General features: G+C 38.2%; 1 protein-coding gene across 1 annotated transcript; it reads left to right on the plus strand.

Moving 5' to 3' along the window:
* Positions 1–659: 659 nt before the first annotated feature.
* RBM44 (RNA binding motif protein 44) lies at positions 660–25,980 on the plus strand. The gene is made up of 15 exons (XM_004262908.2): positions 660–756; positions 3,906–5,491; positions 5,777–5,835; positions 7,278–7,454; positions 8,094–8,277; positions 8,373–8,395; positions 8,527–8,611; positions 11,190–11,304; positions 11,885–12,013; positions 12,702–12,781; positions 12,885–12,958; positions 14,890–15,181; positions 19,826–19,971; positions 20,107–20,251; positions 25,856–25,980. The coding sequence occupies exons 1-14, from the start codon at positions 687–689 to the stop codon at positions 20,228–20,230; spliced, it is 3,144 nt and encodes a 1,047-aa protein (XP_004262956.2). The 5' UTR covers positions 660–686; the 3' UTR covers positions 20,231–20,251; positions 25,856–25,980.
* The last annotated feature ends 712 nt before the right edge of the window (positions 25,981–26,692 follow it).

A 26,692-nucleotide genomic window follows, 5' to 3' on the forward strand; every position in this document is an offset into this window, starting at 1 on the left:
CTAGGGTCACATTGTAGCCTTTAGTACTCTGTTTTTTGGATTAAGACTTTTTGGGTAGCCTAACACGGTTTTTAAATGTTCCTTGGAAATTTTAGAAGAATATGTCTTGTCTGTTTAAATAATAGTCTTTTATGTAGCTGTCCACGCCTTTAAAAAAGTTACTCACGGCTTCCCTGGTGGCACAGTGGTTAAGAATCTGCCTGCCGCTGCAAGGGACACGGGTTTGAGCCCTGGTCCGGGAAGATCCCACATGCCGCGGAGCAGCTAAGCCCGTGCGCCACAACTACTGAGCCTGTGCTCTGGAGCCCGCAAGCCACAACTACTGAGTGCGTGTGCCACAACTACTGAAGCCCGCGCACCTGGAGCCCATGCTCTGCAACAAGAGAAGCCACCGCAATGAGAAGCCCGTGCACCACAACGGAGAGTAGCCCCCGCTCGCCCCAACTAGAGAAAGCCCGCACACTGCAATGAAGACCCAACACAGCCAAAGATAAATAAATAAAATTAATTTTAAAAAAAGTTATTCAAATGTCTTACAAGTTTTGTTTATTAGGCCTTTGATATTAGAATCTTTGACTATAATTACTACTTTGTCAGATTCTTGTTCTAATAGTTTTTAAAATATAATACTGAGTATAATAACAGTTCAATATTTATACTTCTTCTAGGATATACGTTCTTGAGTGATGCAGGCCACTGAAGTGGTTGAGACAGCTTCTGGTAAAGGCTACCACAGTAATGGAAACATCCAGAAAGGTGAGAAGCTAGTCCAGTTGGCTTTATTCTGGGTGGAAAGAGGTATTAAATGTAATTAGACTTGATAGTTCCCTCTCCAGTGTTGCTACATCTTAAGCCTTCCTACCAGTAAGGTAAGATTCAGCATGTTTGTATCTTGACAGATGACTCAGGTGATTTTTGGTAAATATGGGCAGCCTACATAGGATCTCTCAGGTAAATGGAAGATTTAGGAGAGAGAAGGTGAGCCAGAAGAGAGGGTTTCTGTTCAGGCAGGCTTTCAGGAACTACTGACAGGTACAGTTGCCTTCAGGGTAATAAGTAGAAAGTGGGCAGGTTGACCTCTGCTACTGAAGTTGTGTATGTTTTTTCTTCACATGGATCTAAAATTTCTCTTTCTGTCATAATGGTAGAAGAGAGAATAATCAACAAGGGCATAAAAAGCAAGCTGACTAACCTTTATATGCTTATGAACACATGTAGTTGTAACTATTAAGAGGACTTTAGAATGTGATAAAAATGCTATTTCAAGTCAGACGGGAAACTGGATTTTTCAGCAAATGGTATTAGGACAACTGACCATCCTTTTTGGAAAAAAATTAAGTTAGAGTCCTACCTCATGCTAGAGAGAAGCATTAATTCTACATAGTGTGAAAGGGCTAAATGTTACACACATACACCCACACAAAGAATCGGAAAGTTATAGAAGAATACTTTTATAATCATGTGGTAGGGAAGGCCAGGGAGACAAACCCAGAACTCAGAGAAGAAAAGACTGATTCATTTAACTAAATAATCTTAAAGCCCGTGGCATGACAAAATATTATAAAAAGTTAAAAGATAGCCAATAGGGCTTCCCTGGTGGCGCAGTGGTTGAGAGTCCGCCTGCCGATGCAGGGGACGCAGGTTCGTGCCCCGGTCCTGGAGGATCCCACATGCCGCGGGGCAGCTGGGCCCATGAGCCTGGCCACTGAGCCTGCACGTCCGGAGCCTGTGCTCCGCAACGGGAGAGGCCACAATAGTGAGAGGCCCACATACCGCAAAAAAAAAAAAGATAGCCAGTAAACTGGGGGAAAGTCACTTATATTATAAATGTGAAAAACAAACACCTAGTATCCAGAATATATCATGAACTCCTATACAAATCTCTAAGAAAAACACAATCAGCACATGAATTTATAATTGTATCTGACCCTACTGTCCTTAGCTCCAACCCCATATTTATAACAGCTTATTAGACATTCACATCTGGGTGTTTTATCTCTAACCTTAAACTCCACTTGCCTGGAACTGAATTCATTATCTTCTCCCTCCACCTCCCTCCCCAGCCCCTTGCTTTTCCTCTTTGTCTTCTAAATCTCCTCTTCCGTGAAGTCCCTATCTCTTTAGCACCAGATATTCCCACTCATCTGTAATACCAAGCTGTAACCCTTAGCATTATCCTAGAAAGATATTTAAGCAGGTGGTAGCTAATTGATGAGTCATGAAGTCAGCTTAGCTGATTGTGATCAGCTTTTTTTTTAATAAAATGAAATAGACTAGAAAATAGCAGAATACTTTGGACATAATTGGAGTAATTACTGTTTTGTAAAATTTTTGTTTCACTTATACAGACACATATATGCTAGATCTTGATATAAAACGTGTTTCTGATTGTGTTCTTAAAGAAAAAAAATATGTATTTGAAAGCCACTAATCTCTCTCTTCCTTATCTACCATTTCTAATTGATCACCAAGTCTTGTCAGTTGTGGAACTTTTATACTAGTCTCTTCTTTTCCAGTCCCATTTCTGTACTCTTGGTCTGTCTCCCTTCAGTCTCCCCCTTCAAGCCTTCATTCTTTTTTTTTTTTTTTTTTTTAATTTTTTAAATTAATTTATTTATTTTTGGCTGTGTTGGGTCTTCGTTTCTGTGCGAGGGCTTTCTCTAGTTGCAGCGAGCGGGGGCCACTCTTCATCGCGGTGCGCGGGCCTCTCACTATCGCGGCCTCTCTTGTTGCGGAGCACAGGCTCCAGACGCGCAGGCTCAGTAGTTGTGGCTCACGGGCCTAGTTGCTCCAAGGCACGTGGGATCTTCCCAGACCAGGGCTCGAACCTGTGTCCCCTGCATTGGCAGGCAGATTCTCAACCACTGCGCCACCAGGGAAGCCCTCAAGCCTTCATTCTTACTGTTGCCAGAGGTGTCTAAACTCAGTTGCATTCACATGACTACCCTTTTAAGAAGCTTTCAGTGGTCCTCCGTGTTAGGATAAGAACCAGACTCCTTAACACCTCATAAAAGGCCTCTTTCTGTTCACAGCTCCTTTCACTCCCTTAGAGCTATTTCACTCCAGGCAAGCTGGCTTATAATTTCCTGAAAATGCCATGTTTTTTCACCCAGCTAACTTTGTAGTGCTGTTTAATTTGCCTAAAATAACTATTTTGTTTCAAAACACTTTGTAAATGTACAGTTTTCTCTGACATCTACTTCTCCTTTCTTAAGCATTTACCTGCTAATCAGCAGCCTGGTACAGCACCCATGTCTTCTTCGTTTTATTTCTGCAGTGCCTAAGGTTGATATTAGGACACTAGGAGGCACCCAAAGATTACAAAGGGAGTGACTGCCTTCTAAATAGTAAATGCTTTGCCACTGCAAGAGTTCAAGAAGAATCTTAGCTCCTATCTTAGTCAGCTGGGGCTACTATAGCACAATACCATGGAGGTGGCTTAAAGAACAGATATTTGTTTTTTTCCACAGTTCTGGAAGCTGCAAGTCCAAACGGGGCTGCCAGCATGGTCAGGTCTTGTAAGGGCTCTCTTCCTGGCTTGTAGATGGCCGCCTTCTTGCAGTGTCCTCACATGGTAGAGAGAAACAGAGAGCAAGCTCTGTGGTATCTCTTCTCTCATAAGTGCACTGATCCCATTTTGAGGGTGCCACCCTCATGACCTCATCTAGCCTTAATTACCTCCCAGAGGCCCTGTCTCCACATGGGGAGTTAGGGCTTCAACACATATGAATTTTGAGGGGGACACAGTTCAGTCCATAGCAGCAACTATTTAGGGATATTTGTTATGGATAATGTAAAAAGTATATTCTTACATTGGAAAGAGCTTAGGCCAGATTACATCTGAGGTCTTGTGTTTAAATTCTGTAATGTTTCTGCTAACATTTTATCCTTTTTTTTAAAATCAGATGAGCCTTCTAATCGTCAAAAAGAAAATTTGTTATCTCCTGATGGTTGTAAAGAAGCCAAATTGACTTTTCTCGATTATGACTGGGATTCCTTGGCATTAGAAAAAAGAGCTAATGACAAAGAGATCAGCAATATTGACAAAATAGAGTTGTTGGAGCCATCTTTTACTGTGAGTCCAAATACTAAGATGGAGAGTACTCACTCTCAGTCAAGTGAGTTTGAAGGTAGTATTGACAATGCTTTCCTGAATGAAACCTACTCTATACATCATTCAGAGTCAAAACTGAAGAATGAAAGTCTTATTCATTTAAATTCAGAATTCGATTATGAAATGCAGAAAAGAAAGGAGGTGTCCTTTGATATTTTGAATCATCGAGGTAATAAGACTGTTGGCTTGGAAAGAATCTACAGGATTTCAGATGATGATTCTGAAGATGCGCAGAAGCGCGATCTAGATGATGACTCGCAGCAGGAGTATCACAGCGCAGAAGAACAGGAGTATATAGATAACCATTTATCTTTTGACCAAGCGAAAACATTAAACATATCTAATCTGGAAGTTTGGGGACTAAGAAGTTCAGGTTATGGAGTTAATTGTGCTAGCAATCTAGAAGATAATCATGTTAAATTAGAAAGTAATTCTAGCACCTCTTTAGATTCAGCTGATGTTTATGGACAAGAAGGTTCACCTCATGTCTCCAAATTTCAGAATTCTGTTATGTTAAGAGAATATCATGAACCAAAACATGGAAAGTGTATGGAACAAGATACTAGTTTAATGTACCACACAGTATTTGATGCAATTGTACTAAAGGGTAGTCCTCTTGAACACCAGGAATCTCAATCTAAGAGTGGTTTCTTGAACCCTCAAAAAGCATTAAAAACTAAAATTTATACTGGCAAAGTGAAGGCTCAAGTAACTAAAAGTAAAGATTTTTGTGGAAATTCAGTTGTTGAGAAAAAAATGTTACAGCACCTTGAAAATCCAAGCACATTACCACAAGACAAAGTTTTAGAGACATTACTCCAGCCCTATAAAGATCGTCAAAGTTCCTGGACCTCTATTTTTGATGATTCAGTAATTTCTGCATGTTATAAAAGTCTAGAAAACACCCCTAACCCAGCCTTAGATTTTTCTGTTACTCTACCAAGTTCTGCAATCAGAGATAACCAGGCAATAGAAGAAGGTAGCTCCCTAAGAGCTGCTAATGGCAATACCACAAATAAAGCTTGCTTTCACCATATGGAAGGACCATGTCCCGAATCAGTTACAGATGTAGCAAGTTGTACAGTCACAGTTAATCAAACAGTGGATGTTAGCACTGATTTTAGGGCTTGTTTCACAACAAGCAGGGCGACGAGCACAAGATCTTCTGTAGTATCTACATCAAGCAACACAGAGATAACAATGATAAATAAAAAATGGCCTGATGAGTGGCAAAGTGAGAAACGAAGTGTGGCGTGTAACACAGATTGGGCATACAGTCAAGATAATGAAGATCCACAGATGGCTATGACAAAAGGATCTTTGGGGAAATCTGTCTCCGTTGACAGTTTAAAACCTAAGGGAAATTTCCTGAATAAGGTAAAACCAATATGATTAATAATAAAAATTTATTTGACTTTATAAAGAGGCACTGTAGGCTAATGTGAATATTTTGGTTCACTGAATTATATCAGGGGTTTCTGAGGCTTTTGTGAGAAAATGCTGGATGAAGGAAAAAGGTGAACAGATTGCTCCCAGCTCTTCTTCTCTGTTGGCAGCTGTTGCCACAAAGTCAGTCAGAAGTTGGATTTTACAGCTTACCAGATAAAACATGTATTATTGTTTGTTGTATATGTCTAATTTGATCTTAAATCATGTTTTCAGGATTCCCTGGAATTAAGGAAAACATTTGATTTCACAGACTTAAAGAAACATTCTGAAAGGTAAGTCAGACATATGATCAAAATAGTAATTTGCTTTTTGTGTAGGTACTTAACCATATAGTATAATAGCCAGGAGTGACTTGAAGAGATCGTCTGCTTCAGCTGTTTGTCTTGAAAGAAATAAATACTAGAACAATGTAGAATGTTAAAGCTTTCCACTTAGTGAGATTTCAGTCTGAATAATTCCTTCAGAAAAACTCATGGCATCTTTTCTTTATTTATCCAACCCAAACCCACACTGATTTATTACTTTCGTTTTCTTTCATTTGATCCCCTGTAGTCCAAAACAAAATAGCACATTTGGAAAACATCATATATTTGAAGAAGTAAACAGATACTTTTACTGGGATATTTTAATTCGTTGTATAATTTACTTTGCATCCATGGAGAACCAGGTGGTGGGGGAGAGGAAAGGGAGAAGTCTCTGAGAAGTCAAATTGGTTTTCATGCTCTGAGATCATTTGCTTTTTCCTTCATTCATCCTTTATTCTTCTAATGAGTTTGATCTGGTATCCAGTCCTATAAAATTAAATAGAAGAGCTGGTTTCCAGAGGCAGATGTATCGAGAATAGTTAGAAGTGGCCGGTATTAGCAAGGGAAGAACTATTAACATTCAAAGAGGTAGTGATTTTGGAGCTTTTTGTTATAACAGCAAAATGTTTGCTTATAATAACATAAGCATTATTATTATTAAGAAAGATGTAAATTATATTTTCTGTTTAAAAGATAACATTTAAAAACAGTTTCCCTCCAGAATGTTTATAACTTTTAAAAATGCTGGCCAGTGCTTGATTTAGGTTGAAAAATCTGTTGATTCTGGTTAAGTTAGTACTTTACTTTAGAATTCTTTTCTTGGTAAAATGAAGTATGAATTTGAGACTTATTTACTCTCTTGAATTCTAAAAAGAGTATATTTATTTTTTTAATAAATTTATTTATTTATTTATTTTTGGCTGCGTTGGGTCTTCGTTGCTGCCCACGGGCTTTCTCTAGTTGCGGTGAGCAGGGGCTACTCTTCATTGTGGTGCACGGGCTTCTCATTGTGGTCAGAACACGGGTTCTAGGCACGCGGGCTTCAGTAGTTGCAGCACGCGGGCTCAGTAGTTGTGGCTCGTGGGCTCTAGAGCACAGGCTCAGTAGCTGTGGTGCACGGGCTTAGTTGCTCCATGGCGTGCGGGATCTTCCCGGACCAGGGCTCGAACCCATGTGCCCTGCATTGGCAGGCGGATTCTTAACCACTGTTCCACCAGGGAAGTCCTAAAAAGAAGATATTTAGCATTGACTCTTGACATCCTTGTTTTCTGCAGCCTTTCCATCTTTAGTAGAAATTGATTTAAACTTGACAGAGAAATGTAAGAAATCTTAAATCTGTTTCTGGAGGTATGTCATCAACACAGAAAAATATTTGGAATCTTATCTAATCCAATTTTTTTATTTCAAAGGGAACCTCAACTTTCTAAAGAGATGGAGAAGAATTTGCCATCAAAGTGCTGTCAGCAAATAATGCAGAGAGCCATCAAAGCAGAGTTGCACCTTTTAAATGTTCACTATCAAATGTGTCATCACCATTGCAGTGATATTTACAAACTTGTAATGGAAAATAGAGAAGGACTAAATAGGTGATTGTTAGGGTTTGTTTGTTTATTAATCTGCTTTTTTATTGAGGTACAGTTGATTTACAGTATTATATGTTTCAGGTGTACATCATAGTGATTCACAATTTTTAAAGGTTATTCTCTATTTATAGTTATAGGTGATTGTTAATTTTAAATCTGTATCTTCCTAGAAATTTATCACTAACTTTAAGTTTATTCTAGAAAATTTCTTTAGTTTTCATTTTTAAAGGGCAGAAGAGGGGTGGATTATAACTGGGTTTGTTAACTGGCCTAGGGGTAATAGACTTTAAAAAGTAGTACATTGTAATTTCCTGGAGAGGCAACCAGTGCACGTTGGAATGATGAATCCAGTAAAAAGACAGATTCAGGTTTTCTTTATAAAGTCCAAGTTCGGATGAAGTCAGTTGGAGGGTTTTTCGTGACATTCGACCACATTCTGTCTGGCTTATATGTATACCAAGGATTGCTTATCTTGCCCCTGGAAAAACACGTCTTCTGTGATTCATTTTCTTTTACTAAACATTTAAAAGAAAACATTTTAGGGATCTAGTAGAGTTAGAATTAAGTGTATAATTTGACATTAGTTTTAAATGGGTGGCTTGGCCTAAGTAATTTAGTTTTGTGAATGTAACTTTTGAACAGGAATTTATCAAGTAATTCTACTAAGAAAGAATTAGGATCAGCTCTACTGACAGTTTTAGAAGACTTGAAAGTTAGATATGTGAATTTGAAAGAAAAGATAAACAAGGGTATACCACTGGAAGAGCTGCCTCCACTGTCGGTAGAATCAAAATTATTATCTACCTTCTCTGCTTTTGCTTCCAGGGTATGTATTTATGTTTTAGGAATAAAATTTTTACTTCATTTAGACAGAAAACATTTTACGCTAAAAGCTTTTTCTTCCCTTCTCTTTCTTTCCAGCTAATGAAAGAAGAATCACATATGTAAGTTATGTTTTCATCTAATTTAGAATTCATTAGATCTTAAACATTGCTAATTCAGTTAACTTTGTTTTCTATTTTGGTCCTTATTCAGAACATTGATAAATGCTTTAATGAAATGTTTATCTGTTTAGCTTTTCAGGAGCAGATTCTGAACTAGATAATCAAAGTACACGTGATGTTGATGGTTCTTCAAGCCTGAAAAAGACACTCTCTCAAGTGAGATTTTTTTAGAGTAGTTCATCAAGTGTAAATCTTTAATCTTATGGCTTGCACAAAGTAAACTATAATTTTTAGAAGCTCTCGCATCCTTCTTTTCACTCAGCTGGCTTATTTTGTGTACTACCATTTGAGGGATATAACTGATTAGAAGGAGCGTAATGTCCTGATCAAACGGATGTCAGTAGTATATGTTGGGTAAGATGACCACATAATTTATCATCAAATCAGGAGACTTCTGAGGATGAAAAAAGGTAGTGATGTTAACAGTTCAACATGACGATTGGTATAAACCTTGAGTGTCTCTGGCAAATCATAATTTTTGGCCCCCATCGTGTTAATGCAATGTAGTAAAAACTAATATGGTTATGCCTTCATCGCATGAGATAGTATAAAATAATATCCTGGGGGCACAGTGGTTAAGAATCCGCCTGCCAATGCAGGGGACACGGGTTCTAGCCCTGGTCCAGGAAGATCCCACATGCCGGGGAGCAACTAAGCCCACGCGCCACAAGTATCAAGCCCACGCTCTAGAGCCCACGAGCCACAACTACTGAAGCTCGCACGCCTAGAGCCTGTGCTCCGCAACAAGAGAAGCCACCGCAATGAGGAGCCTACACACTGCAACAAAGAGTAGCCCCCGCTCACCACAACTAGAGAAAGCCCACGCACAGCAACGAAGACCCAATGCAGCCAAAAATAAATAAATAATTAAAATAATAATATCCCATTTATTTTTTCCCCCCATTTATTTTAGACAGGGCAAAGTTTTCATTCCTCCTTTGCTGAAATGATGAAAATAATTTTTAAGTGCCTTTCGTAGATTTTCTTAATCTCTCTTGTTCCCCCAAGGAAGTGTTTGTCAGATAACAATCTGTGTAAGAGCACTCTGCAAACAGTGAAGTGATAGAGAAACATGAGTTATATTCCATTATCAATGGAGTAGGAAAAATGAAGGTTGTTTCTTTTTTTTTAATTTTTATCTATGGCTGCGTTGGGTTTTCATTGCTGTGCGCAGGGTTTCTCTGGTTGTGGCGAGCGGGGCTACTCTTCGTTGCGGTGCGTGGGCTTCTCATTGTGGTGGCTTCTCCTGTTGCGGAGCACGAGCTCTAGGCACGGGCTTCAGTAGTTGTGGCTCATGGGCTCTAGAACGCAGGCTCGGTAGTTGTGGTGCACAGGCTTAGTTGCTTCGCGGCATGTGGGATCTTCCCGGACCAGGCTCGAACCCATGTCCCCTGCATTGGTAGGCGGATTCTTTTTTTTTTTTTTTTTTTTTTTTTGCGGTACACGGGCCTCTCACTGTTGTGGCCTCTCCCACTGCGGAGCACAGGCTCCGGACGCGCAGGCTCAGCGGCCATGGATCACGAGCCCAGCTGCTCCGTGGCATGTGGGATCTTCCTGGACCGGGGCACGAACCCGTGTCCCCTGCATCGGCAGGCGGACTCTTAACCACTGGGCCACCACCAGGGAGGTCCCCTCAAGTTTGTTTCTACTTTCTGACTTTAGTCTTAACCCTGAGGTTATATTATTATTTGGGTAGTCTTAAAGAATAAGATGCATCCCAAAGCCAAAAGTGAGATAAATACTTGATTGATTTATATTCCTTTCTATTAAGATAAATGATTAAAAATAAATTATTTTAGCAAATTATTTATTCCATTGTTCTGCTCTTTAAAAAAACAAAATCTCAGTTATCCACAAAGAATTAACAGGTCTAAAACCAGATTTTTTTTATCTTCAAATTTCTTACATAGTTTGCTTAAACAACTTGTCCATTTAATGATATATAATGTTCTGGAGAGGTTTTGTTTTTTCACTATTTTATTTTTTTCATCATTGTAAAGGTAGCAATGATGTAACCTGCTTATTTGGGCAGAATAATAAATCTTTTTAAAAGTAAAAGATGCAGATATAACATTTTTATAATCTTAATTTTGGCTCTAAAACAATATCTACTTTGTTAGGATTACATTTTAATACCCACCTTACTAAATTAAGTTATGCATGAAAGCCAGCATTGTATAGTGTAGTGTTTCTAAATTTCAGCTACTTAGGTACCATCTTCACAATTTTTCATAGCCAGGTGTTACCTGTAATGTTATTTGATTTGTACTTTTTAACTTATTCTCCTCTTTTAAAAAATTTATCTGTGAAGAGTAACTTATTATGTATGAGAAAGAAATATCACTCCCCATAAATGAAAGGTACATATAAGCACACATTAAATATATAACTGTTGATGTTAATGTGAAAAATACTTACATGTGCAGCTCCAAAAATCATCTCAGGTACTTCTAGTGTGTGGATGCCACACTTTGCTAAATAATGGTGGTGTTAGCGCATACAGTCACTATACATAGACTAGTTTCAAATCATAATTCTCATTGTGTGACAGACATAAAGCAACAGGTTACTTAGATTCAGTTTGCTCACCCATAAACTGGGTCGATAATGACTTTGTCTCATAGTCTTTGTTGTTGTGAGGGTAAATAATGCCAGTGAAGCATACTTGTCACATAGAGTGCAATAACTGTTACTCCTTATTTATTATTGTTGCTTTTATTATTTTAATTCTCAGATGTCTCTATTACCTGACAGTAGTCATCCTAAACAAGATACATCACCCAAAGAGGATGGTTTAAAAAATGGTGACGTAGATATAGACCTTAGTCAACTAAAACTTGATGATAAAGGTCAGTATAAAAATGTTTGTCTTGTGTCATTGCCAGAAAGCAGATAATAAGATTTAAAATACCCCTCGTGCCCATCTATTAAGTTAAAGTAAATATTTTTAATTGAATGGCATCATTCAGATTATGAATGTTAAGTATGTTCTTATTACATCTACTTGATATCTTTAAGGTTACTTAATATATCTGATAATGCCAAATAATAATACAGACTTTTGTTCTTCTGGTTCATGTTTTCCATTTTGAAAATTCTTTTTTCTGTCCAGTTTGTATCTCTGTAAATTGTATGGGTTTTTTGTTTTGTTTTTTAGTTTTGTCCTCAATGAGAAGAGAAAGATCCTTTTTTAGTGAAATAAAGACTTGCGGCACGGCTTAACCCGTTTTTAAAGATGTTCATTGTTATTCTGTCTGTAAAGATAAATCTCTTCTTCAATAAAGGATAATTAAAAATCAGAAAAGTAAGGCTTTTAATAAGCTAGGAATCAGTGTTAATTAAAGTAAAACTGGGAAGCAGATCACTCAGATAACTTCTCACGGTTAAACATTGTACATAGTTCCTTGCTAAGTGTGTTCAATTTCTCAGACTCCACAAATTACCGAGAAATAAGTGAAGACTGGTTTGATGCTAAAGAGAACGTGACTGGAGCTGACTTCTCAGGAATACAAGAAAATCAAATAGTACAAGACAAAGAGGATCCGAAGTTTACACTAGGTTGGTTCTTAACAATTTACCAAGAAATCCTAACCTAGCTCATTTATAAAATAGTGCTTATCTTCTTCTGTATTATTTTGGGGGATTGCACTGTTTTAATATTTTATTCCTGTTTGTAAAATAATATTTTATTCCATATTTTTAAATATGAAAAATGAGAAAATCGGCCATTTGGATGTCATTTTTTTTTAAGAGTAAATCAGTTTAAAATGTTCATTTCTCTTTCAGAAAACTGTCTGCTAAAAGCTTAAATCCAAGATTTAGTTCGTAGATAGAGGCCCACTATTCTCTCTCCCTACTCTAGTCCAACATCAGTATTCCTTCAGGCGTTCTTTTCCTCTAAACCCTCATCAGGCACTTCGCAGGTATGGGGTACATAGTGAACAGAAAAAGCTTCTCAGTTTCCATCAGACAGCCAGGACTACCTATTTATTGATCCATCTTTGAGTCACAAGAGACTAAGTATCAATCAGTCCAACCTCTTTGTTTTTAACATATGATTAAAGCCCAGAAATCTTGACACTGTACTCCAAGCTCTTAATCTTCAGCCTGGTGCTGATACTTGCTAATAACTTTATAATAATCTTTTTGATAATAAAAAATGAAATACTTAACAATTTTCACATTTTCTCTTAAAAATATTGATAAAATAATGATTATCTTCTGTTGTATGTTTATCTTCAAGCAGAAATGAAGAATGTTGAACCCTTACGAAGAGATAAAGGTTACTTGATACATGTTGGTGGGCTCTGCCCTTCAGTGTCTGAGGTATGCCAGGATTTATTTTTTGAGCTTCACTTTCAAATCTATTAATTGTTCATATTTTGATTGTTTTTCTACCTTTCACAAACTTTTATTTATCTTCTTTTAGGCTGATTTAAGGTCTCATTTCCAGAAATACGAAATTTCTGACATTTCAATTTATGATTCTTCTCCTAATTACAGGTATGTTTCCCAGATTCAGTGAATGTACATTTACTGGGTATGCCCTAGGTTCTAACAGAGGTCTGTTCTGTACTGAACATGAACCACAGTGGTGATTAAGCCAGACGCCATTCCCGCGGGGGTTTCCCAGCCTAGTAGAGGGATACACATTGACAAATAGCTACAGTCATTAATTGGTGCTGTTCTCAATCAGATCTTTCTTTCATTATACTTTTTAACTTGTTACTAATGAGATATAGGAGAGTTATTGATTTTTCTGCAGTTATCTTGTTTCATACCATTTCATGGGGGCAGTCGAGTGCATTAGTTAAGAGAATGGGCTCTACAGCAAGTGTCTTGGGTTCATGTCTCAGCTTCGTCAGTAACGTGATGAATACATTTGGGCAAGTTACTTAACCTTTCTGTATCTGAGGCTCTTCATCTATAAAGTGAGGATAATAATAGTACCTACATAGCATTACTGTGGAACTATTATGAGATACATAAGTAAACCAGTAGAAATAAAGGCTGCCATATAGTAGGTACTCAGAAAATTATATTTAATTTTATTATTTTTATTTTAATTACTTCTTAGTTGATCCTTTTTTATTTTTTCAGTAGATGGTTATATCATCTACATATAGTCATTTCCAGTATGTGTGTTGTTAACCTCCTGTTTTGTGACATCAGAACATTCAAAAGTATCAAATAAGAATGGTGATAGCTTAATGGAAATACCTTTACTATTTTATCACAAAAAATGATAGCTCTTTATTTCAGATATGAAAATCTTTATAAATTAAAAAAGGATCCTATTTGTAGTTGGGTTGAAATTTATTAAAAATAAGTGTTTAATTTTGTCTTAAATGGATTCACTTAAGATCATATGCTTTTCTTGGACCTATTAATTAATATGTTGTTAATATATTTTGTTATATTAAAGTAGTGTTGTACTCCTAGGAGTATTACTTGATGTGAAAGATTCTTTTAGTGTCTTGTTGAATCCTTTGGAAAAAAAGAAACTTTATGGTTCTTTATTACTTTGAAGTATTATACATTCTGTGTGGAAATTTAGGAAGTACAGTTAAATACAAAAGTGTAAGGAGGTTATAAAAATTGATCCATAGTCCCATCTTCTGGAGGCAACTGCTCATCAGACTTGGCGTATATCCTTCCATTGACACTGTCTGGAGCTGGCACTTCCAGAAGGATGGCTCTTGCCCAGCTCTCTCAATTTTATGGCTAAAATTCTGGTTAGATTTTCCAACTCTGTTTGGACTGCATATTTTTTCACTACAAGGCCATAAGGACATTCTCTTCTGTGTTCTGCTAAATGTTTTTAAATTTTGCCTTTCACCTTTATGCCTTCTCTGTATCCGGAGGTTATGTTTGTGTATAGGGATTAATTTTAATTTTTTGGTATGGATAACCAGTTGTCCCGAGAACACTAATCTGTGCAACTGTGTCATATATCAGCTTTGCAAATGTTACATTTTTTTTTTTTTTGGGTACGCGGGCCTCTCACTGTTGTGGCCTCTCCAGTTGCAGAGCACAGGCTCCGGACGCACAGGCCCAGCGGCCATGGCTCACGGGCCCAGCCACTCCGCGGCACGTGGGATCTTCCCAGACCGGGCCACGAACCCGCATCCCCTGCATTGGCAGGCGGACTCCCAACCATTGCGCCACCAGGGAAGCCCTACATTACATTTTAATATAAAATTAACAGGTGATAATTCAGAAGAAATACTAACTACCTTTTATTTCCCATCTTTAATTTTTTGTATTTAGTTATCTTAATATTCTTCCTGATCCCAAGGTAAGTATAGTAACTTATTTTTAAGAGCAGTTATTCTTATAAAAGGTATATGCTAGCCAGTAGTTACACAATGAAGTTTGAGGCCATTTAAAGTCATTAACAAAGAACCTTTTGGTTTTCTGCTTTTATATTTTAGATATGCATCTCTTGCTTTAAAAAAAAACAATGATGCGAAGCTGGCTGTGAAGGAAATGAATGGTACAGAAATAAATGGGAAATCAGTAAATGTGCGGCTTGTCAAAACTCCTGGAGAATATACATCACCACTTTCGTCCAAAAATGGAAATAAAGTTAGTTTCAGTAATTTGGAGAAAAACATCAGCAAAGAAGTCAACTCAGCCTCCTCTGTTTCTAGATTGCCTAGAACTAGGCCGAGGCAGCAGCTGGGATCTGAGCAAGACAGTGAGTTTTTCGCTTTTGACCAAAAGGTTAGTTTTCTTGATCAAGCTCTTAAATGGTCTTCATATATACACTATACTGCGATAAGTAGCTTTGTAGGACAGGTAACTCCAGGACAGCAGTCTTGAAGTGGGAATAAGGACATTAGTCTGAATTGTGCCTAACATTGGATCCGCCCTAGCCTGCTCTTGTACAACCCCAGTCGTCCCTGGAGGAAGCACAGATCTTTACAGGCCTAGCCGCAGAGACAGCGTTTCTCTGTAACTAGGCTTTCTGCCAATGCTTTTCAGTCTTTGTGTCTCTTTATTCTTGGATAGTGTTACTCTATAAGTAGCTACTTAACACTTTCATCATTCTTTTTTTCACAGCTAACCTCATCTCATAATTATTTAAACCATAAAATATAGTCATTTTATTATGCATGCTCTCATCTTTACCACATTGAGGTTTTAAACGCCACATGGAAGGTGATAAAGTTGACTTATTCACTCTTGTCTCTCCACTGCGCAGCAAAATGCCTGGCATCCTATAGGCATTCCATAGATTTTTTAAAATTTACATATAGTAAAATTCGCTCTTTTTGCTGTCTGTGAGTTTAGACATATGCCACAGGCATGTAACCATCATCACAATCAAGGTATAGAACACTTCCATCTTCCCAAAACATTCTCTTGTGCTCTGCTCTGTTTTCTGTTCTTATAATTTTACCTTTTCCAGAATCTCCTGAGTAGAATATTATACAGCCTTATTAGTCTGCCTTCTTTCACTTAGCTTTATGCATTTTCTTACTGAGTTCTGTGAGTTTTTTAATATTCTGAATATAAGTCATTTATCAGATACGTATGTACTTTGCAAATACGTTTTCCCAGCCTGTACTTTGTCTTTTCATTCTTTTAATAGTGTCATTCTCAGAGCAGGAGTTTTAATTTTTAACCAATTGCAGTTTGTCGCTGTTTTTTGTTTTTAACTTGTGGGGGGTTTTTTGTGGGTTTTTTGGCTGTGTTGGGTCTTCGTTGCTGCACACGGGCTTTCTCTAGTTGTGGCGAGTGGGGGCTACTCTTTGTTGCAGTGCGTGGGCTTCTCGTTGCGGTGGCTTCTCGTTGTGGAGCACGGGCTCTAGGTGCGCGGGCTGCAGTAGTTGCAGCATGCTGGCTCAGTAGTTGCGGCATGAGGACCCTAGAGCGCATGGGCTTCAGTAGCTGCAGCACATGGGCTTGGTAATTGCAGTGCACAGGCTTCAGTAGTTGTGGCTCACAGGCTCAGTAGTTGTGGCTCGCGGGCTCTAGAGCACATGTTCAGTAGTTGTGGCACACGGGCTTAGTTGTTCTGCAGCATGTGGGATCTTCCTGGACCAGGGATCGAACCCATGTCCCCTGCATTGGCAGGCGGATTCTTAACCACCACACCACCAGGGAAGTCCCTTAACTTGTGTTTTTAATGTTGTATCTAAGAAATCTTTGCATAACCCATTGTCACAAAGCTTTTGAGTTAATTTTATAATGTGTGGGATATGAATTGAGGTGGTTTTGGTTTTTTGGTTGTGTTTTTGTGTTGTGTATGGAATTGTTCCAGCATCATTGTTGAAAAGCCTATCCTGTCTCCACTGAATTATCTTTGTGCCTTTGTCAAAAATTAGTTGACCATATTTGTGTGGATCTATTTCTAGACTCTCTGTTCTCTTCTTTCCACCAGTACTTTCCACCAGTACTACACTATCTTGATCATAATAGCTTTATAGTAAGTCTTGAAATAGTAAGTCCAACTTCATTCTTTTTCAAAATTTATTTTGGCTATTCTAGTCTCTTTGCCTTTCTGTATAAATTTCATAATTCTGCTTGTCACTATCTATTAGAAAAGTCCTTGGACTTTTACTGGAATTAGTTTGACTCTACAGATCAGAGAAAATTCCTTTTTAATAAATGGATGAAAGAATAAATATTTGTTGAATAACTGAATTTTGGTTTTTTCCATAAGAATAAGATAAAGGGATCTCTTTTCCCTATGTCCTTTACCCTATCCTTTCCTAATTCCTGGAGTTATCCCATTATTTTTCTGTACCATTAGTGCCATTTCTGTACTCACAGACCTTTCTCCACTCACAGTTATGCACAACTCTTCTTAATCCGAACCACATTTTCACTTGACTTTTCATTCTTTTGAAGTTACCGTCCTTATCTGTTCTGTGTTTTCCCTGCCAAACTTCCCAACCAGGTAGTTTATACCCAATGTCTGGGTTTCTTTGATTGTTTCTCTTCTTCATCCTAATAATCTGACCCCAGTCTCTAAAATTTTATTTACAGTGCTCTTTCTATAGTCACTAATGACATTTTTATTGGTCTTTCGCCCTATCTACCTTCTTTTTGACCACTTAGCCTATTTGGTGCCGGTCATTCCTTTCTTTCAGCTTTTCCCTTCATCTCTTTTCCTTTCATCTCAGTGACACTTCGTGTTTAGGATGGGTTTTTTGGTGCATAACCTCAATCCACAATAGGAAGGAAGGAAACAGGCAGTCAGGCTACGGGCGCGTGAGCTGGAAATTTGGGAGCTATGGCTCCTCCCTGCCTCTCTAAGGTAGTGCCCCTGGTTTCTTGCCTCTGCATGCCTGTAAGCTCCATCCTCCTGTTTCTCTCTGCACACTGGCTTTCTCTGTCTGCTCGTGACTTCTCTCCTCCTCCATTAGGCTTTATTTTGCTTAACTCTAACTCTATACAGTACTTTTCAGTTCAAGCTCCTGTCATCATTTGACTAACTCATTTGCTCTGTTCCAATTCCACATTCTTTAGACAGGGAGTCTGATCCAGCCCATGATTTTGGTGTTCATGAGTTCAGGTAACACCACTCTTGGTCTTGTTAGCTGAGGAAGCAGGTCATGGAGTTGGTAGAGGGAAGGTTATGTGTCATAAATAAATAGGGCACCGTGGGCTAGGGTAGGAGTATGTTGTCTTAGAGTGTGTAGACAGGGCAGCTCTTACTGCTGTCTTTGTTAAACTATACTCTTACTTTTCTAGCAGTTTATTGTCACCTTTCTTCTCAGATTCTCAACATTTTTTCATTATGTTCATTCATTTAGAAAATATTTATCATCTATAATAAGAGGTAGTGATGATTAAGAACAACAGATTCATAACCTGGCTTTGCTACCTACTCATGGGCTGGGCGAGTTACTGCCCTCTGTGTCTGAGCTTCCTTGTTTTAAAATGGGGATAGGCACTTCCCTGGTGGCCCAGTGGTTAAGAACCTGCCTGCCAATGCAGGGGACACAAGTTCGAGCCTTGATCCAGGAGGATCCCTCATGCCACGGAGCAACTAAGCCCGTGCGCCACAACTACTGAGCCCGAGTGCCACAACTACTGAAGCTTGCGCTCCTAGAGCCCGTGCTCTGCAACAAGGGAAGCCACCACAATGAGAAGCCTATGCTCCGCAACGAAGAGTAGCCCCCGCTCGCCGCAACTAGAGAAAGCCCACATGCAGCAACGAAGACCCAATGCAGCCATAAATAAATAAAATAAATAAAGTCATTTAAAAAGAATAAAAAATGAAATGGGGGTAAGTGTTCCTGCCTCACAAATGTTGTGAGCTTTAAATGAGTTTAATTCAGAAAATTCTTTGGAACAGTGCCTGTCATGGAGAATGTACTCCGTAAATAGTAGCTACTGTTATTTACTAGCAGTTTGGCTCTTTCTTGGGAAACCCATCCTCTCTGTGGTTCCAACTACTATTTAAACTTATTGTATCCCAAAATTATTTATTCAATAAACAGTATACCAACTGTGTACACTATTGTAGGCACTGGGAAAGAGGCAGTGAACAAAACAGACAAAAATCTGTGCTGTTACAGAGCTTAAATCTAATGAAGGAGATAAGGCAATAAGCAAATAAGTAAAATATGTACTATTCTGATGTGACAGATCTAATATTTTGTATATCTTACCCTGACGTTTCATCTAGGTTTGAACGTATCCGCTCCTCCTTTGTTGAACTTGTATGGGATGTACAGTGGTTTCATATAATTTATATCCTACTTGCATGGCTAATAGTAATTAATTGATCATTTTAATTTTGTCTCTTCAGTTGAATTATAAGATACATAAGTGATGGAGGTTCTTTTTTATAGCACTAGTTTCCCCACCCCCACCCACTCCAGCATGTTCTGGGCATATAGTTTGTATACATTGAACATTTAGTAAATAAGATATAGAATATACGATATAAATATGTACATATAATTACTATGTAGACCAGCCTTTCTCTGTCAGGTTGGGTAAGAGAATTCAGCCTTCATGTCCTAAGCCTAAGATATCCATTGTATATAGCAAATGACTCTCTCTCCTACGCACCTAGAATGGAATAGTTATGTCCTATCTTAGGGAAAATTGAGAAAATAGTTAACATCATTTTTTGTGTTCTGTGGATCAGATGAGAATCCTGTTTGAGAAAAGCTAATTTCGACATAGCCCATATATTATACTTCATCATGTATTTGGCATTTTTTAAATAAATGGCCCTGAATACATCTCAAGTAAAATTACTTGGTAGAAAAACTAATCCCAAATCAACGTAAATATCTTAGGAATTTTGATTTTACTATTTGTAATTTTTAAATTTAGAATAAGCTGGATTATTTCTATGTAATTGTTACTGACTTAAATAAAACTTTAAAAATGTTTATTTAGGGTGTCAAGAAGAATTGTAAACAGATTGGATCCACTAAATTACTACCTGATGCACCTATTCAATTTGTACCTCCAAATGCATCGAACCTGCGTAGCTTTACCAAGATCATGGAGAGACTGGCTGAACTACATCCGAAAGTTGGCAGGTAGTGACTACAATTGCACTTTAAGTGGTTTTATAAGTTGTGAGTAAACTACCGCTCCTTTCAGTACCGTAGCCATATCTAGAATGTGCTGCTTTGGAGAGGGCAGATGCTCATGTGTGTCTTCCTTTGGCACAGAGATCACATTATAAACGCTCTTCAGGAGGTTAGAACGCATCATAAAGGCTCTCTCAGTGGCCTGTCTGTTAATGCTATTGTGAGAATGACTTCCTCTGTTTTGGAAAACTCTGCTTCCCGTTAGGTAGAAAAGAAGCAATAAGAGGTAAGTCAGTCATACCTTTCATATTTAAATAGTAAACATTTTAAGCTATGGATTCCATTTTCTTTTCAAATAAAAATATTATATTGAAAATAATAAAGTAACATAGAAGCTAAAAACAAGCATACTGTATTTGTAAACTATTAATGCAAAACTATTTGGGGTAATGTTAAATTACCCCAAAATTGTTTGGCTTAAGCAACATTTATCATCTCAGAGCTCACAGGTCAGGATTCAGGAATGGCGTAGCTGGGTGGTTTTAGTTTAGCGATTCTCGTGATGTTGCAGTCAAGATGTTGGCCTGGGCTGTGGTCATCAGGAGGCTTGATTGGGACTGGAAGACCTGTTTGTAAGGCGGCTCATTCCCATGGTTGTTGGCGGGAGGCCTCTGTTTCTCACCACATGGGCCTTGCCGTAGGGCTGCTTGAGTGTCTTTACAACATGACACCTGGCTTCTTCAGAGTAAGAGCCATCAGAGAGAGAGAGCGCAAGATGGAAGCTGCAGTATTTTCTGTGACCTAACTTCAGGAGTCACACTCTGTCGTTTCTACCACATTACATCAGATGCAAGTCACTACGTGCAGCCCACGCTTTTGAAGAAAGGTGTATCAAAGAATTTGTGTATGTATTTTTAAATTACCACACACAAACATAGAATCCCTGTTTATAAAATAATGGTTGGGGATTTGTTTCTAGTTATAGCTGTCCAGGTGAGTAAAGCCAACTTTCCATGGAGAACAGTTAGAAAAGCTGAATAAATATAAAGACATCTGCTTGAAGGTACTGGAGAACTGTCAAGATACCATAAATTATCTGGCCAGTGTAAGAGAAGATTAGTCTCAGGGAAATATGCCCATTGTTTGGGACCACTTTCCCCCAATACTGTTTGCATGTGGGGCAGCTAGGAGTTTAAAGGGACCCTTCTGATAGCACTGAAGCCAGGGGGGTGGGGCCTCAGCAGTAGAGTTGGGACACCAATGGGTTACTCTACTCCAGGAGTAACTTTGAACCAGAAGTAGATAGTTCCTCTGAGGGACTGTAACTCAGCTTCAGAACCTAAGTTAGATTGAGATGATCTGGGGTTACTAGTTCTGCCATGCACCTAGAAGAAATGAAGGTAAGAATCCTCTGGAAGAAGGTAGTATCATTTTAGGCCTCAAATTGTTTCTACCAAAATTTTTGCATATACTAATAATTTTGTAAATAAGAGTATACAATCAAAAATAACTAATCATAAATGAAATAAGACCACATGAATGAAAACTAGCATGAACACCAGGTAATAGAAATTACCCATAGGGACTCCAGCTAATTGAGTTATCAAACTCAATTAATAAATTTAATTATTTTATTTACTTAGTTTTGGCCATGTTGGGTCTTCGTTGCTGCGCGTGGGCTTTCTTTTGTCGCGGTGCACAGGCTTCTCATTGCGGTGGCTTCTCATTGTGGCGCACGGGCTTCAGTAGCTGTGGCGCACGGGCTTAGTTGCTCCATAGCACGTGGGATCTTCCCGGACCAGGGCTCGAACCCGTGTCCCCTGCATTGGCAGGCGGATTCTTAAACTGTGCCACCAGGGAATCCCCCAGACACACTTTTAAAAACCATACTTGTATGTGATAGATTGTTTGCAAAAACAGCCACAATTATTCCTTTCCCTATAACCATGCCCCTTTGCAGTGTGACTTGGAAGCTCCTCTGATCAAGAAGTGGAGTCTGTTTTCCCACCCCCTGAATCTGGGCTGACCTTTTCACTTGCTTTGACAAGTTATGCCATTCCCAAGCCTGGTCCTCAAGAGCCCTTGATCATTCTGCTCTCTCGGAAATTTGCTGCAGCCACATAGAGACACCCAGGGTGCCTGCTAGAGGATAAGAGGCTACAGTCACCCCTCAGCATCCGTGGGGGATTGGTTTCAGGACCTCCCCCCACACCCACCCACCGCGGGTACCAAAATTTGAGGTTGCCTAAATATCTTATGTAGTATGGCTTAATATTTGCATATAACCCACACACATCCTCCCGTATACTTCAGATCATCTCTAGGTTATTTGTAATACCTAATACAATTGTAAATACTATGTGAATAGTTGTAAATACAATATAAATGCTGTAAACAGTTGCCAGAACACAGCAAATTCAAGTTTTGCCTTTTGGAATTTTTTTTTTCCAAATATTTTCAATTCAAGGTTGGTTGAATCTGCAGATGCAGAACTCACGGATATGGAGGACCAACTGTACATGGAGGATAGCTAAGACATTCCAGCCTACAGCCAGCTGCCCTTAAATATGGGACAGAATCTAGCATAGATCAGCAGATAACATACCCAACCTGGCAGCTGCCCACAGATGCATGAGTGAGCCCAACCAAGATAAGACAAATCACCAAAATGAGTCCAGTCCATTGCTAACTGGCAGAATTAGAGGCTAAATAGTAGGTGGTCATTGTTTCAAGCTACTAAGTTTTGAAGGTGATTTGTTACACAGCAAAAGCTAATTAATTCAGATGTATTATGCTCAAGGAGACAAAAGACAGGATTGAGAATTCTAGTATAGAACTGGAAATATTTTTAAAATGGAAATTCCATTAATAAAAAATAGAATTACTTAAATGAATAACTCAGTTAATAGATTCTACAGCATATTAGACAAATTAGAGAATTAGAAAGGTCAGAAAAATTATGGAATGACACACACAGGTAAAAGGATGGAAAACACAAAAGAGAATGCAAGAAACATAAAGACATACCAAGAAAGCCTAATTATTTGTGCAACTGGAGTTTTAACCACAAAAAGAACAGGGAGAAAATTGGTCAGATACAATATTTGAAAAAAAATTTTTAATGATGAAAAAAATTAAGCCAGAAATGTAGTAAAGCCCTTTCAAATCCCAAGCAGGGAAAGTAAGACTTCAGTGCATCAGAAAAACTGCCTGAATATGGTCCTTGTGACCACCATGCAAAGCTGCTGAAAGTCAATCAAAACCATGTATTGAGCCCCAAAGCTTTATGAACAAGGGATACACAAGAGAAATAAAAGGCAATACATGCACACACACACACAAAAAAACTTCTTGAAAACTCAAAGCAAAAAGAAAATCTATAAAGCAGCTAGAGGGAAAAAAATTACGTTAAGAGTGCAACAATTAAACTGACATCTGATTCTCAACAGAAGCCACCAAATAATTCTACCAACTAGGATTCTATACTCAGGAAAAGAGCCTTCAAGAATAAATGAAATAAATATATTTTTACCCAATTAAAAACTAAGATAATTTGTTACTTAGAAGACCCATTGTATTAAAATACTAAACAGTGTTTTCTAGGAAGAAGGAAAATGATTTTAGATGAAAGGTCAGAGATGCAGATGTACTGAAGATCAAAATGTTTATATCAACTAATACTGTATAAAACAAGAATAATGGTATTTTATAGGGTCTAATATAATTAACATGTATGACAATAGTAGCATATAAATTGACCACCCCCTAGGCTTAGTGATTCATTAGGAGAACTCACATGACTCAGTATATAGTTGTACTCATGGCTATGACTTATGGCAGTGAAAGGATACAGAGCAAAACCAGCAAAGGGAAGAGGCACATAGGGTGATGTCTGGAGGAAATCAGGCACAAGCTTCAAAGAGTCCTCCCCCGAGTAGAGTCACATAAGACCTGCTTGTTTCCTCAAGTAATGAGTTATGACAACTCATAAGAAATGTTGTCTACCCTCATTAGAGATTCAGTGCCTAATATTTTTGTTGGAGGCTGGGCACATAGGTACCCAACATCTAGCATGTACCAAAGGTTCCAGACTCTCAGAAGGAAAGCAGCTGTTCAGCACAAACTACATTGTTTCTACAGTTTTGGCACAGTGAGCCACTCTTGTCACTACTAGGATTGGTGGGAACTAAGTTCCTAGACACCAGGGCCAGCCTTGCAAGCAGGGCTTTCTACGGATGACTGTCATCTCAGGCCTGCTATGTTAATTCTTTTCTACACATACCATTTGATATCAGACTATGATAAATATAGTTGTAATCTCTGGGGTAGAGTTGGACCCTTATCTTACACCAGGGTTCCCCAACCCCCGGGGACCAGTATCGGTCCATGGCCTGTTAGGAGCCAGGCCGCACAGCAGGAGGTGAGCCTCTTGCTAGCATAACAGAGCTTCGTCTGCTGCTCCCCATTGCTTGCATTACTCCCTAAACCATCACTCACATTACCGCCTAAACCATCCCACTCCCTCCCCCACCCCACCCCCGTGGGAAAACTGTCTTCCATGAAACCAATCCCTGGTGCCAGAAAGGTTGGGGACTCCTGCCTTACACTGTATACAAAAACTAACTCAAAATGGATCAAATTACCTAAACGTAAGACCTAAAACTGTAAAACTCTTAGAAGAAAACACAGAGGAAAAACTTCACAACATTGGATTTGGCATTGATTTCTTGGATATGACACCAAAAACAGACAACAAAAGAAAAGATAGATAAATTAAACTTCATCAAAGTTTAAAACTTTTGTGCATTAAAGGACATTATCAGCAGTGAAAAGGCAACCCACAGAATAAGAGGAAATATTTGTAAACCATATTATTTGATAAGGATATTAAGAATATAGCTATATATCTATCATGTATCTGTATCTACCTATCTATATATCTTATCTATACAGATATATAAAGAATACCTACAACTCAACAACGAAAGCCCAATTTAAAAATGGACAAAGGATTTGAATAGACATTTCTCCAAAGAAGATATGCAAATGGCCAATAAGCACATGAAAATAGGCTCATTATCACTAGTCACTAAGGAAATGCAATCAGAACCACAATGGTGGGGGGGGGGACTTCCCTGGTGGCGCAGTGGTTGAAAATCCGCCTGCCAATGCAGGGGACATGGGTTCGAGCCCAGGTCCGGGAAGATCCCACATGCTGTGGAGGAACTAGGCCTGTACACGACTACTCAGTCTGCGCTCTAGAGCCTGCGAGCCACAACTACTGAGCCCACATGCCACAACTACTGAAGCCTGCGTGCGTCGCAACAAGAGAAGCCACTGCAATGAGAAACCCGCGCACCGCAACGAAGAGTAGCCCCTGCTCGCCGCAACTAGAGAAAGCCCACACGTGACAACGAAGACCCAACACAGCCAAAAATAAATTTATTAAAAAAAAAACCAAAAAAACCCCAATGGGATACCCACTTCATACCCATTAGGATGGCTGGTATCCCCGCAAAAAACCAGAAAATAATAAATGTTGGTGAGGATGTGGAGAAATTGGGAACTTTGTGCATTGCTGATGGGAATGTAAAATAGTGCAGCCACTGTGGAAAATGGTATGACACTTCCTCAAAATATTAAACTACAATTATCACATGATCCAACAGTTCCACTTCTGAGTATTTACTGAGTTTAGTGATACGCTTAGTCAAGGGGTAGAACTTAATGGTAAATAAGTATATATGATGTTTGTTTATATATAAATCGGTTTAATTACAATGGTTGGTTTAGTAGTAGAATGTACTGATAACTATATACTTTTCTGGAATTTTAGATTTAGCATAGCACATTTTATTGTTGATTTCTTCCTTCTTTTCTTCACCTATAGAATTTCTTTGGAAAGCATGAGTTCCCTCCTGCAGAGAATGTTCTACAGCACTTAGGGAAAAATTGTGGTAACAGCAAAATTATGCAATTAAATAGGCTTGGTAAATCGGTTTAGCTGTTTATAATATTCTACTTTATATAGCCCTCTCTTAAAATCTAGCAACTGTTGTTTCTACAATATAAAGATCTCTCTATATATAATTAAAAGATAATTTTTAATGTTTATAAACTTTGTATTTCAAACTTGTTACTTAGAGACTTAAAGCAGTATGTTTTGGGTCAGAAACAGAAATGGTGTCATTTTTAAAACTCTGTGTTAAATCAGTTTTTTAAATATTGACCAAGAAAAGGTTTATTATTATCTCATACATGAAAAATATAATTTACCTGAAGTTCTTAGTTCCACTTTTCAGTTGTCTTAAGACTCTTATATTGGACCATAGTATAGCAAATACACTGAGTCTACAGGTGTACATTCTGGAATATGTATATTTTTAAGTTTCCAAAATGATTAAATTACTGTTGTGATACATTTAATGCATTTTTATGACTTTAGTATTAAACATTTAGATGTATTTTCCCTGCTTTCACTAGGAAGAGTGAACTTTGGTAAAGTACTTAAATTTAAATGGTCACCATGTTATGTTCATTTTGTAATAAGTTCTGTTAGGTTAGAGTGTAAATTGGAACACTTTTCAAGACCTAATTTTATGCTTTATCTGTTAACAAATTTCTTTAATTGCTTACTTTTAAAAGTAACATACTGTTTAAAGTTGCAGTTTTACTAGTAGTAAGATGAACAAATGTGCATTTTCTTCTTCAGATGTTTACAATGTTT

This window comes from Orcinus orca, chromosome 7 (genome assembly GCF_937001465.1).
Source record: "Orcinus orca chromosome 7, mOrcOrc1.1, whole genome shotgun sequence".
NCBI classification, from domain to species: domain Eukaryota; kingdom Metazoa; phylum Chordata; class Mammalia; order Artiodactyla; family Delphinidae; genus Orcinus; species Orcinus orca.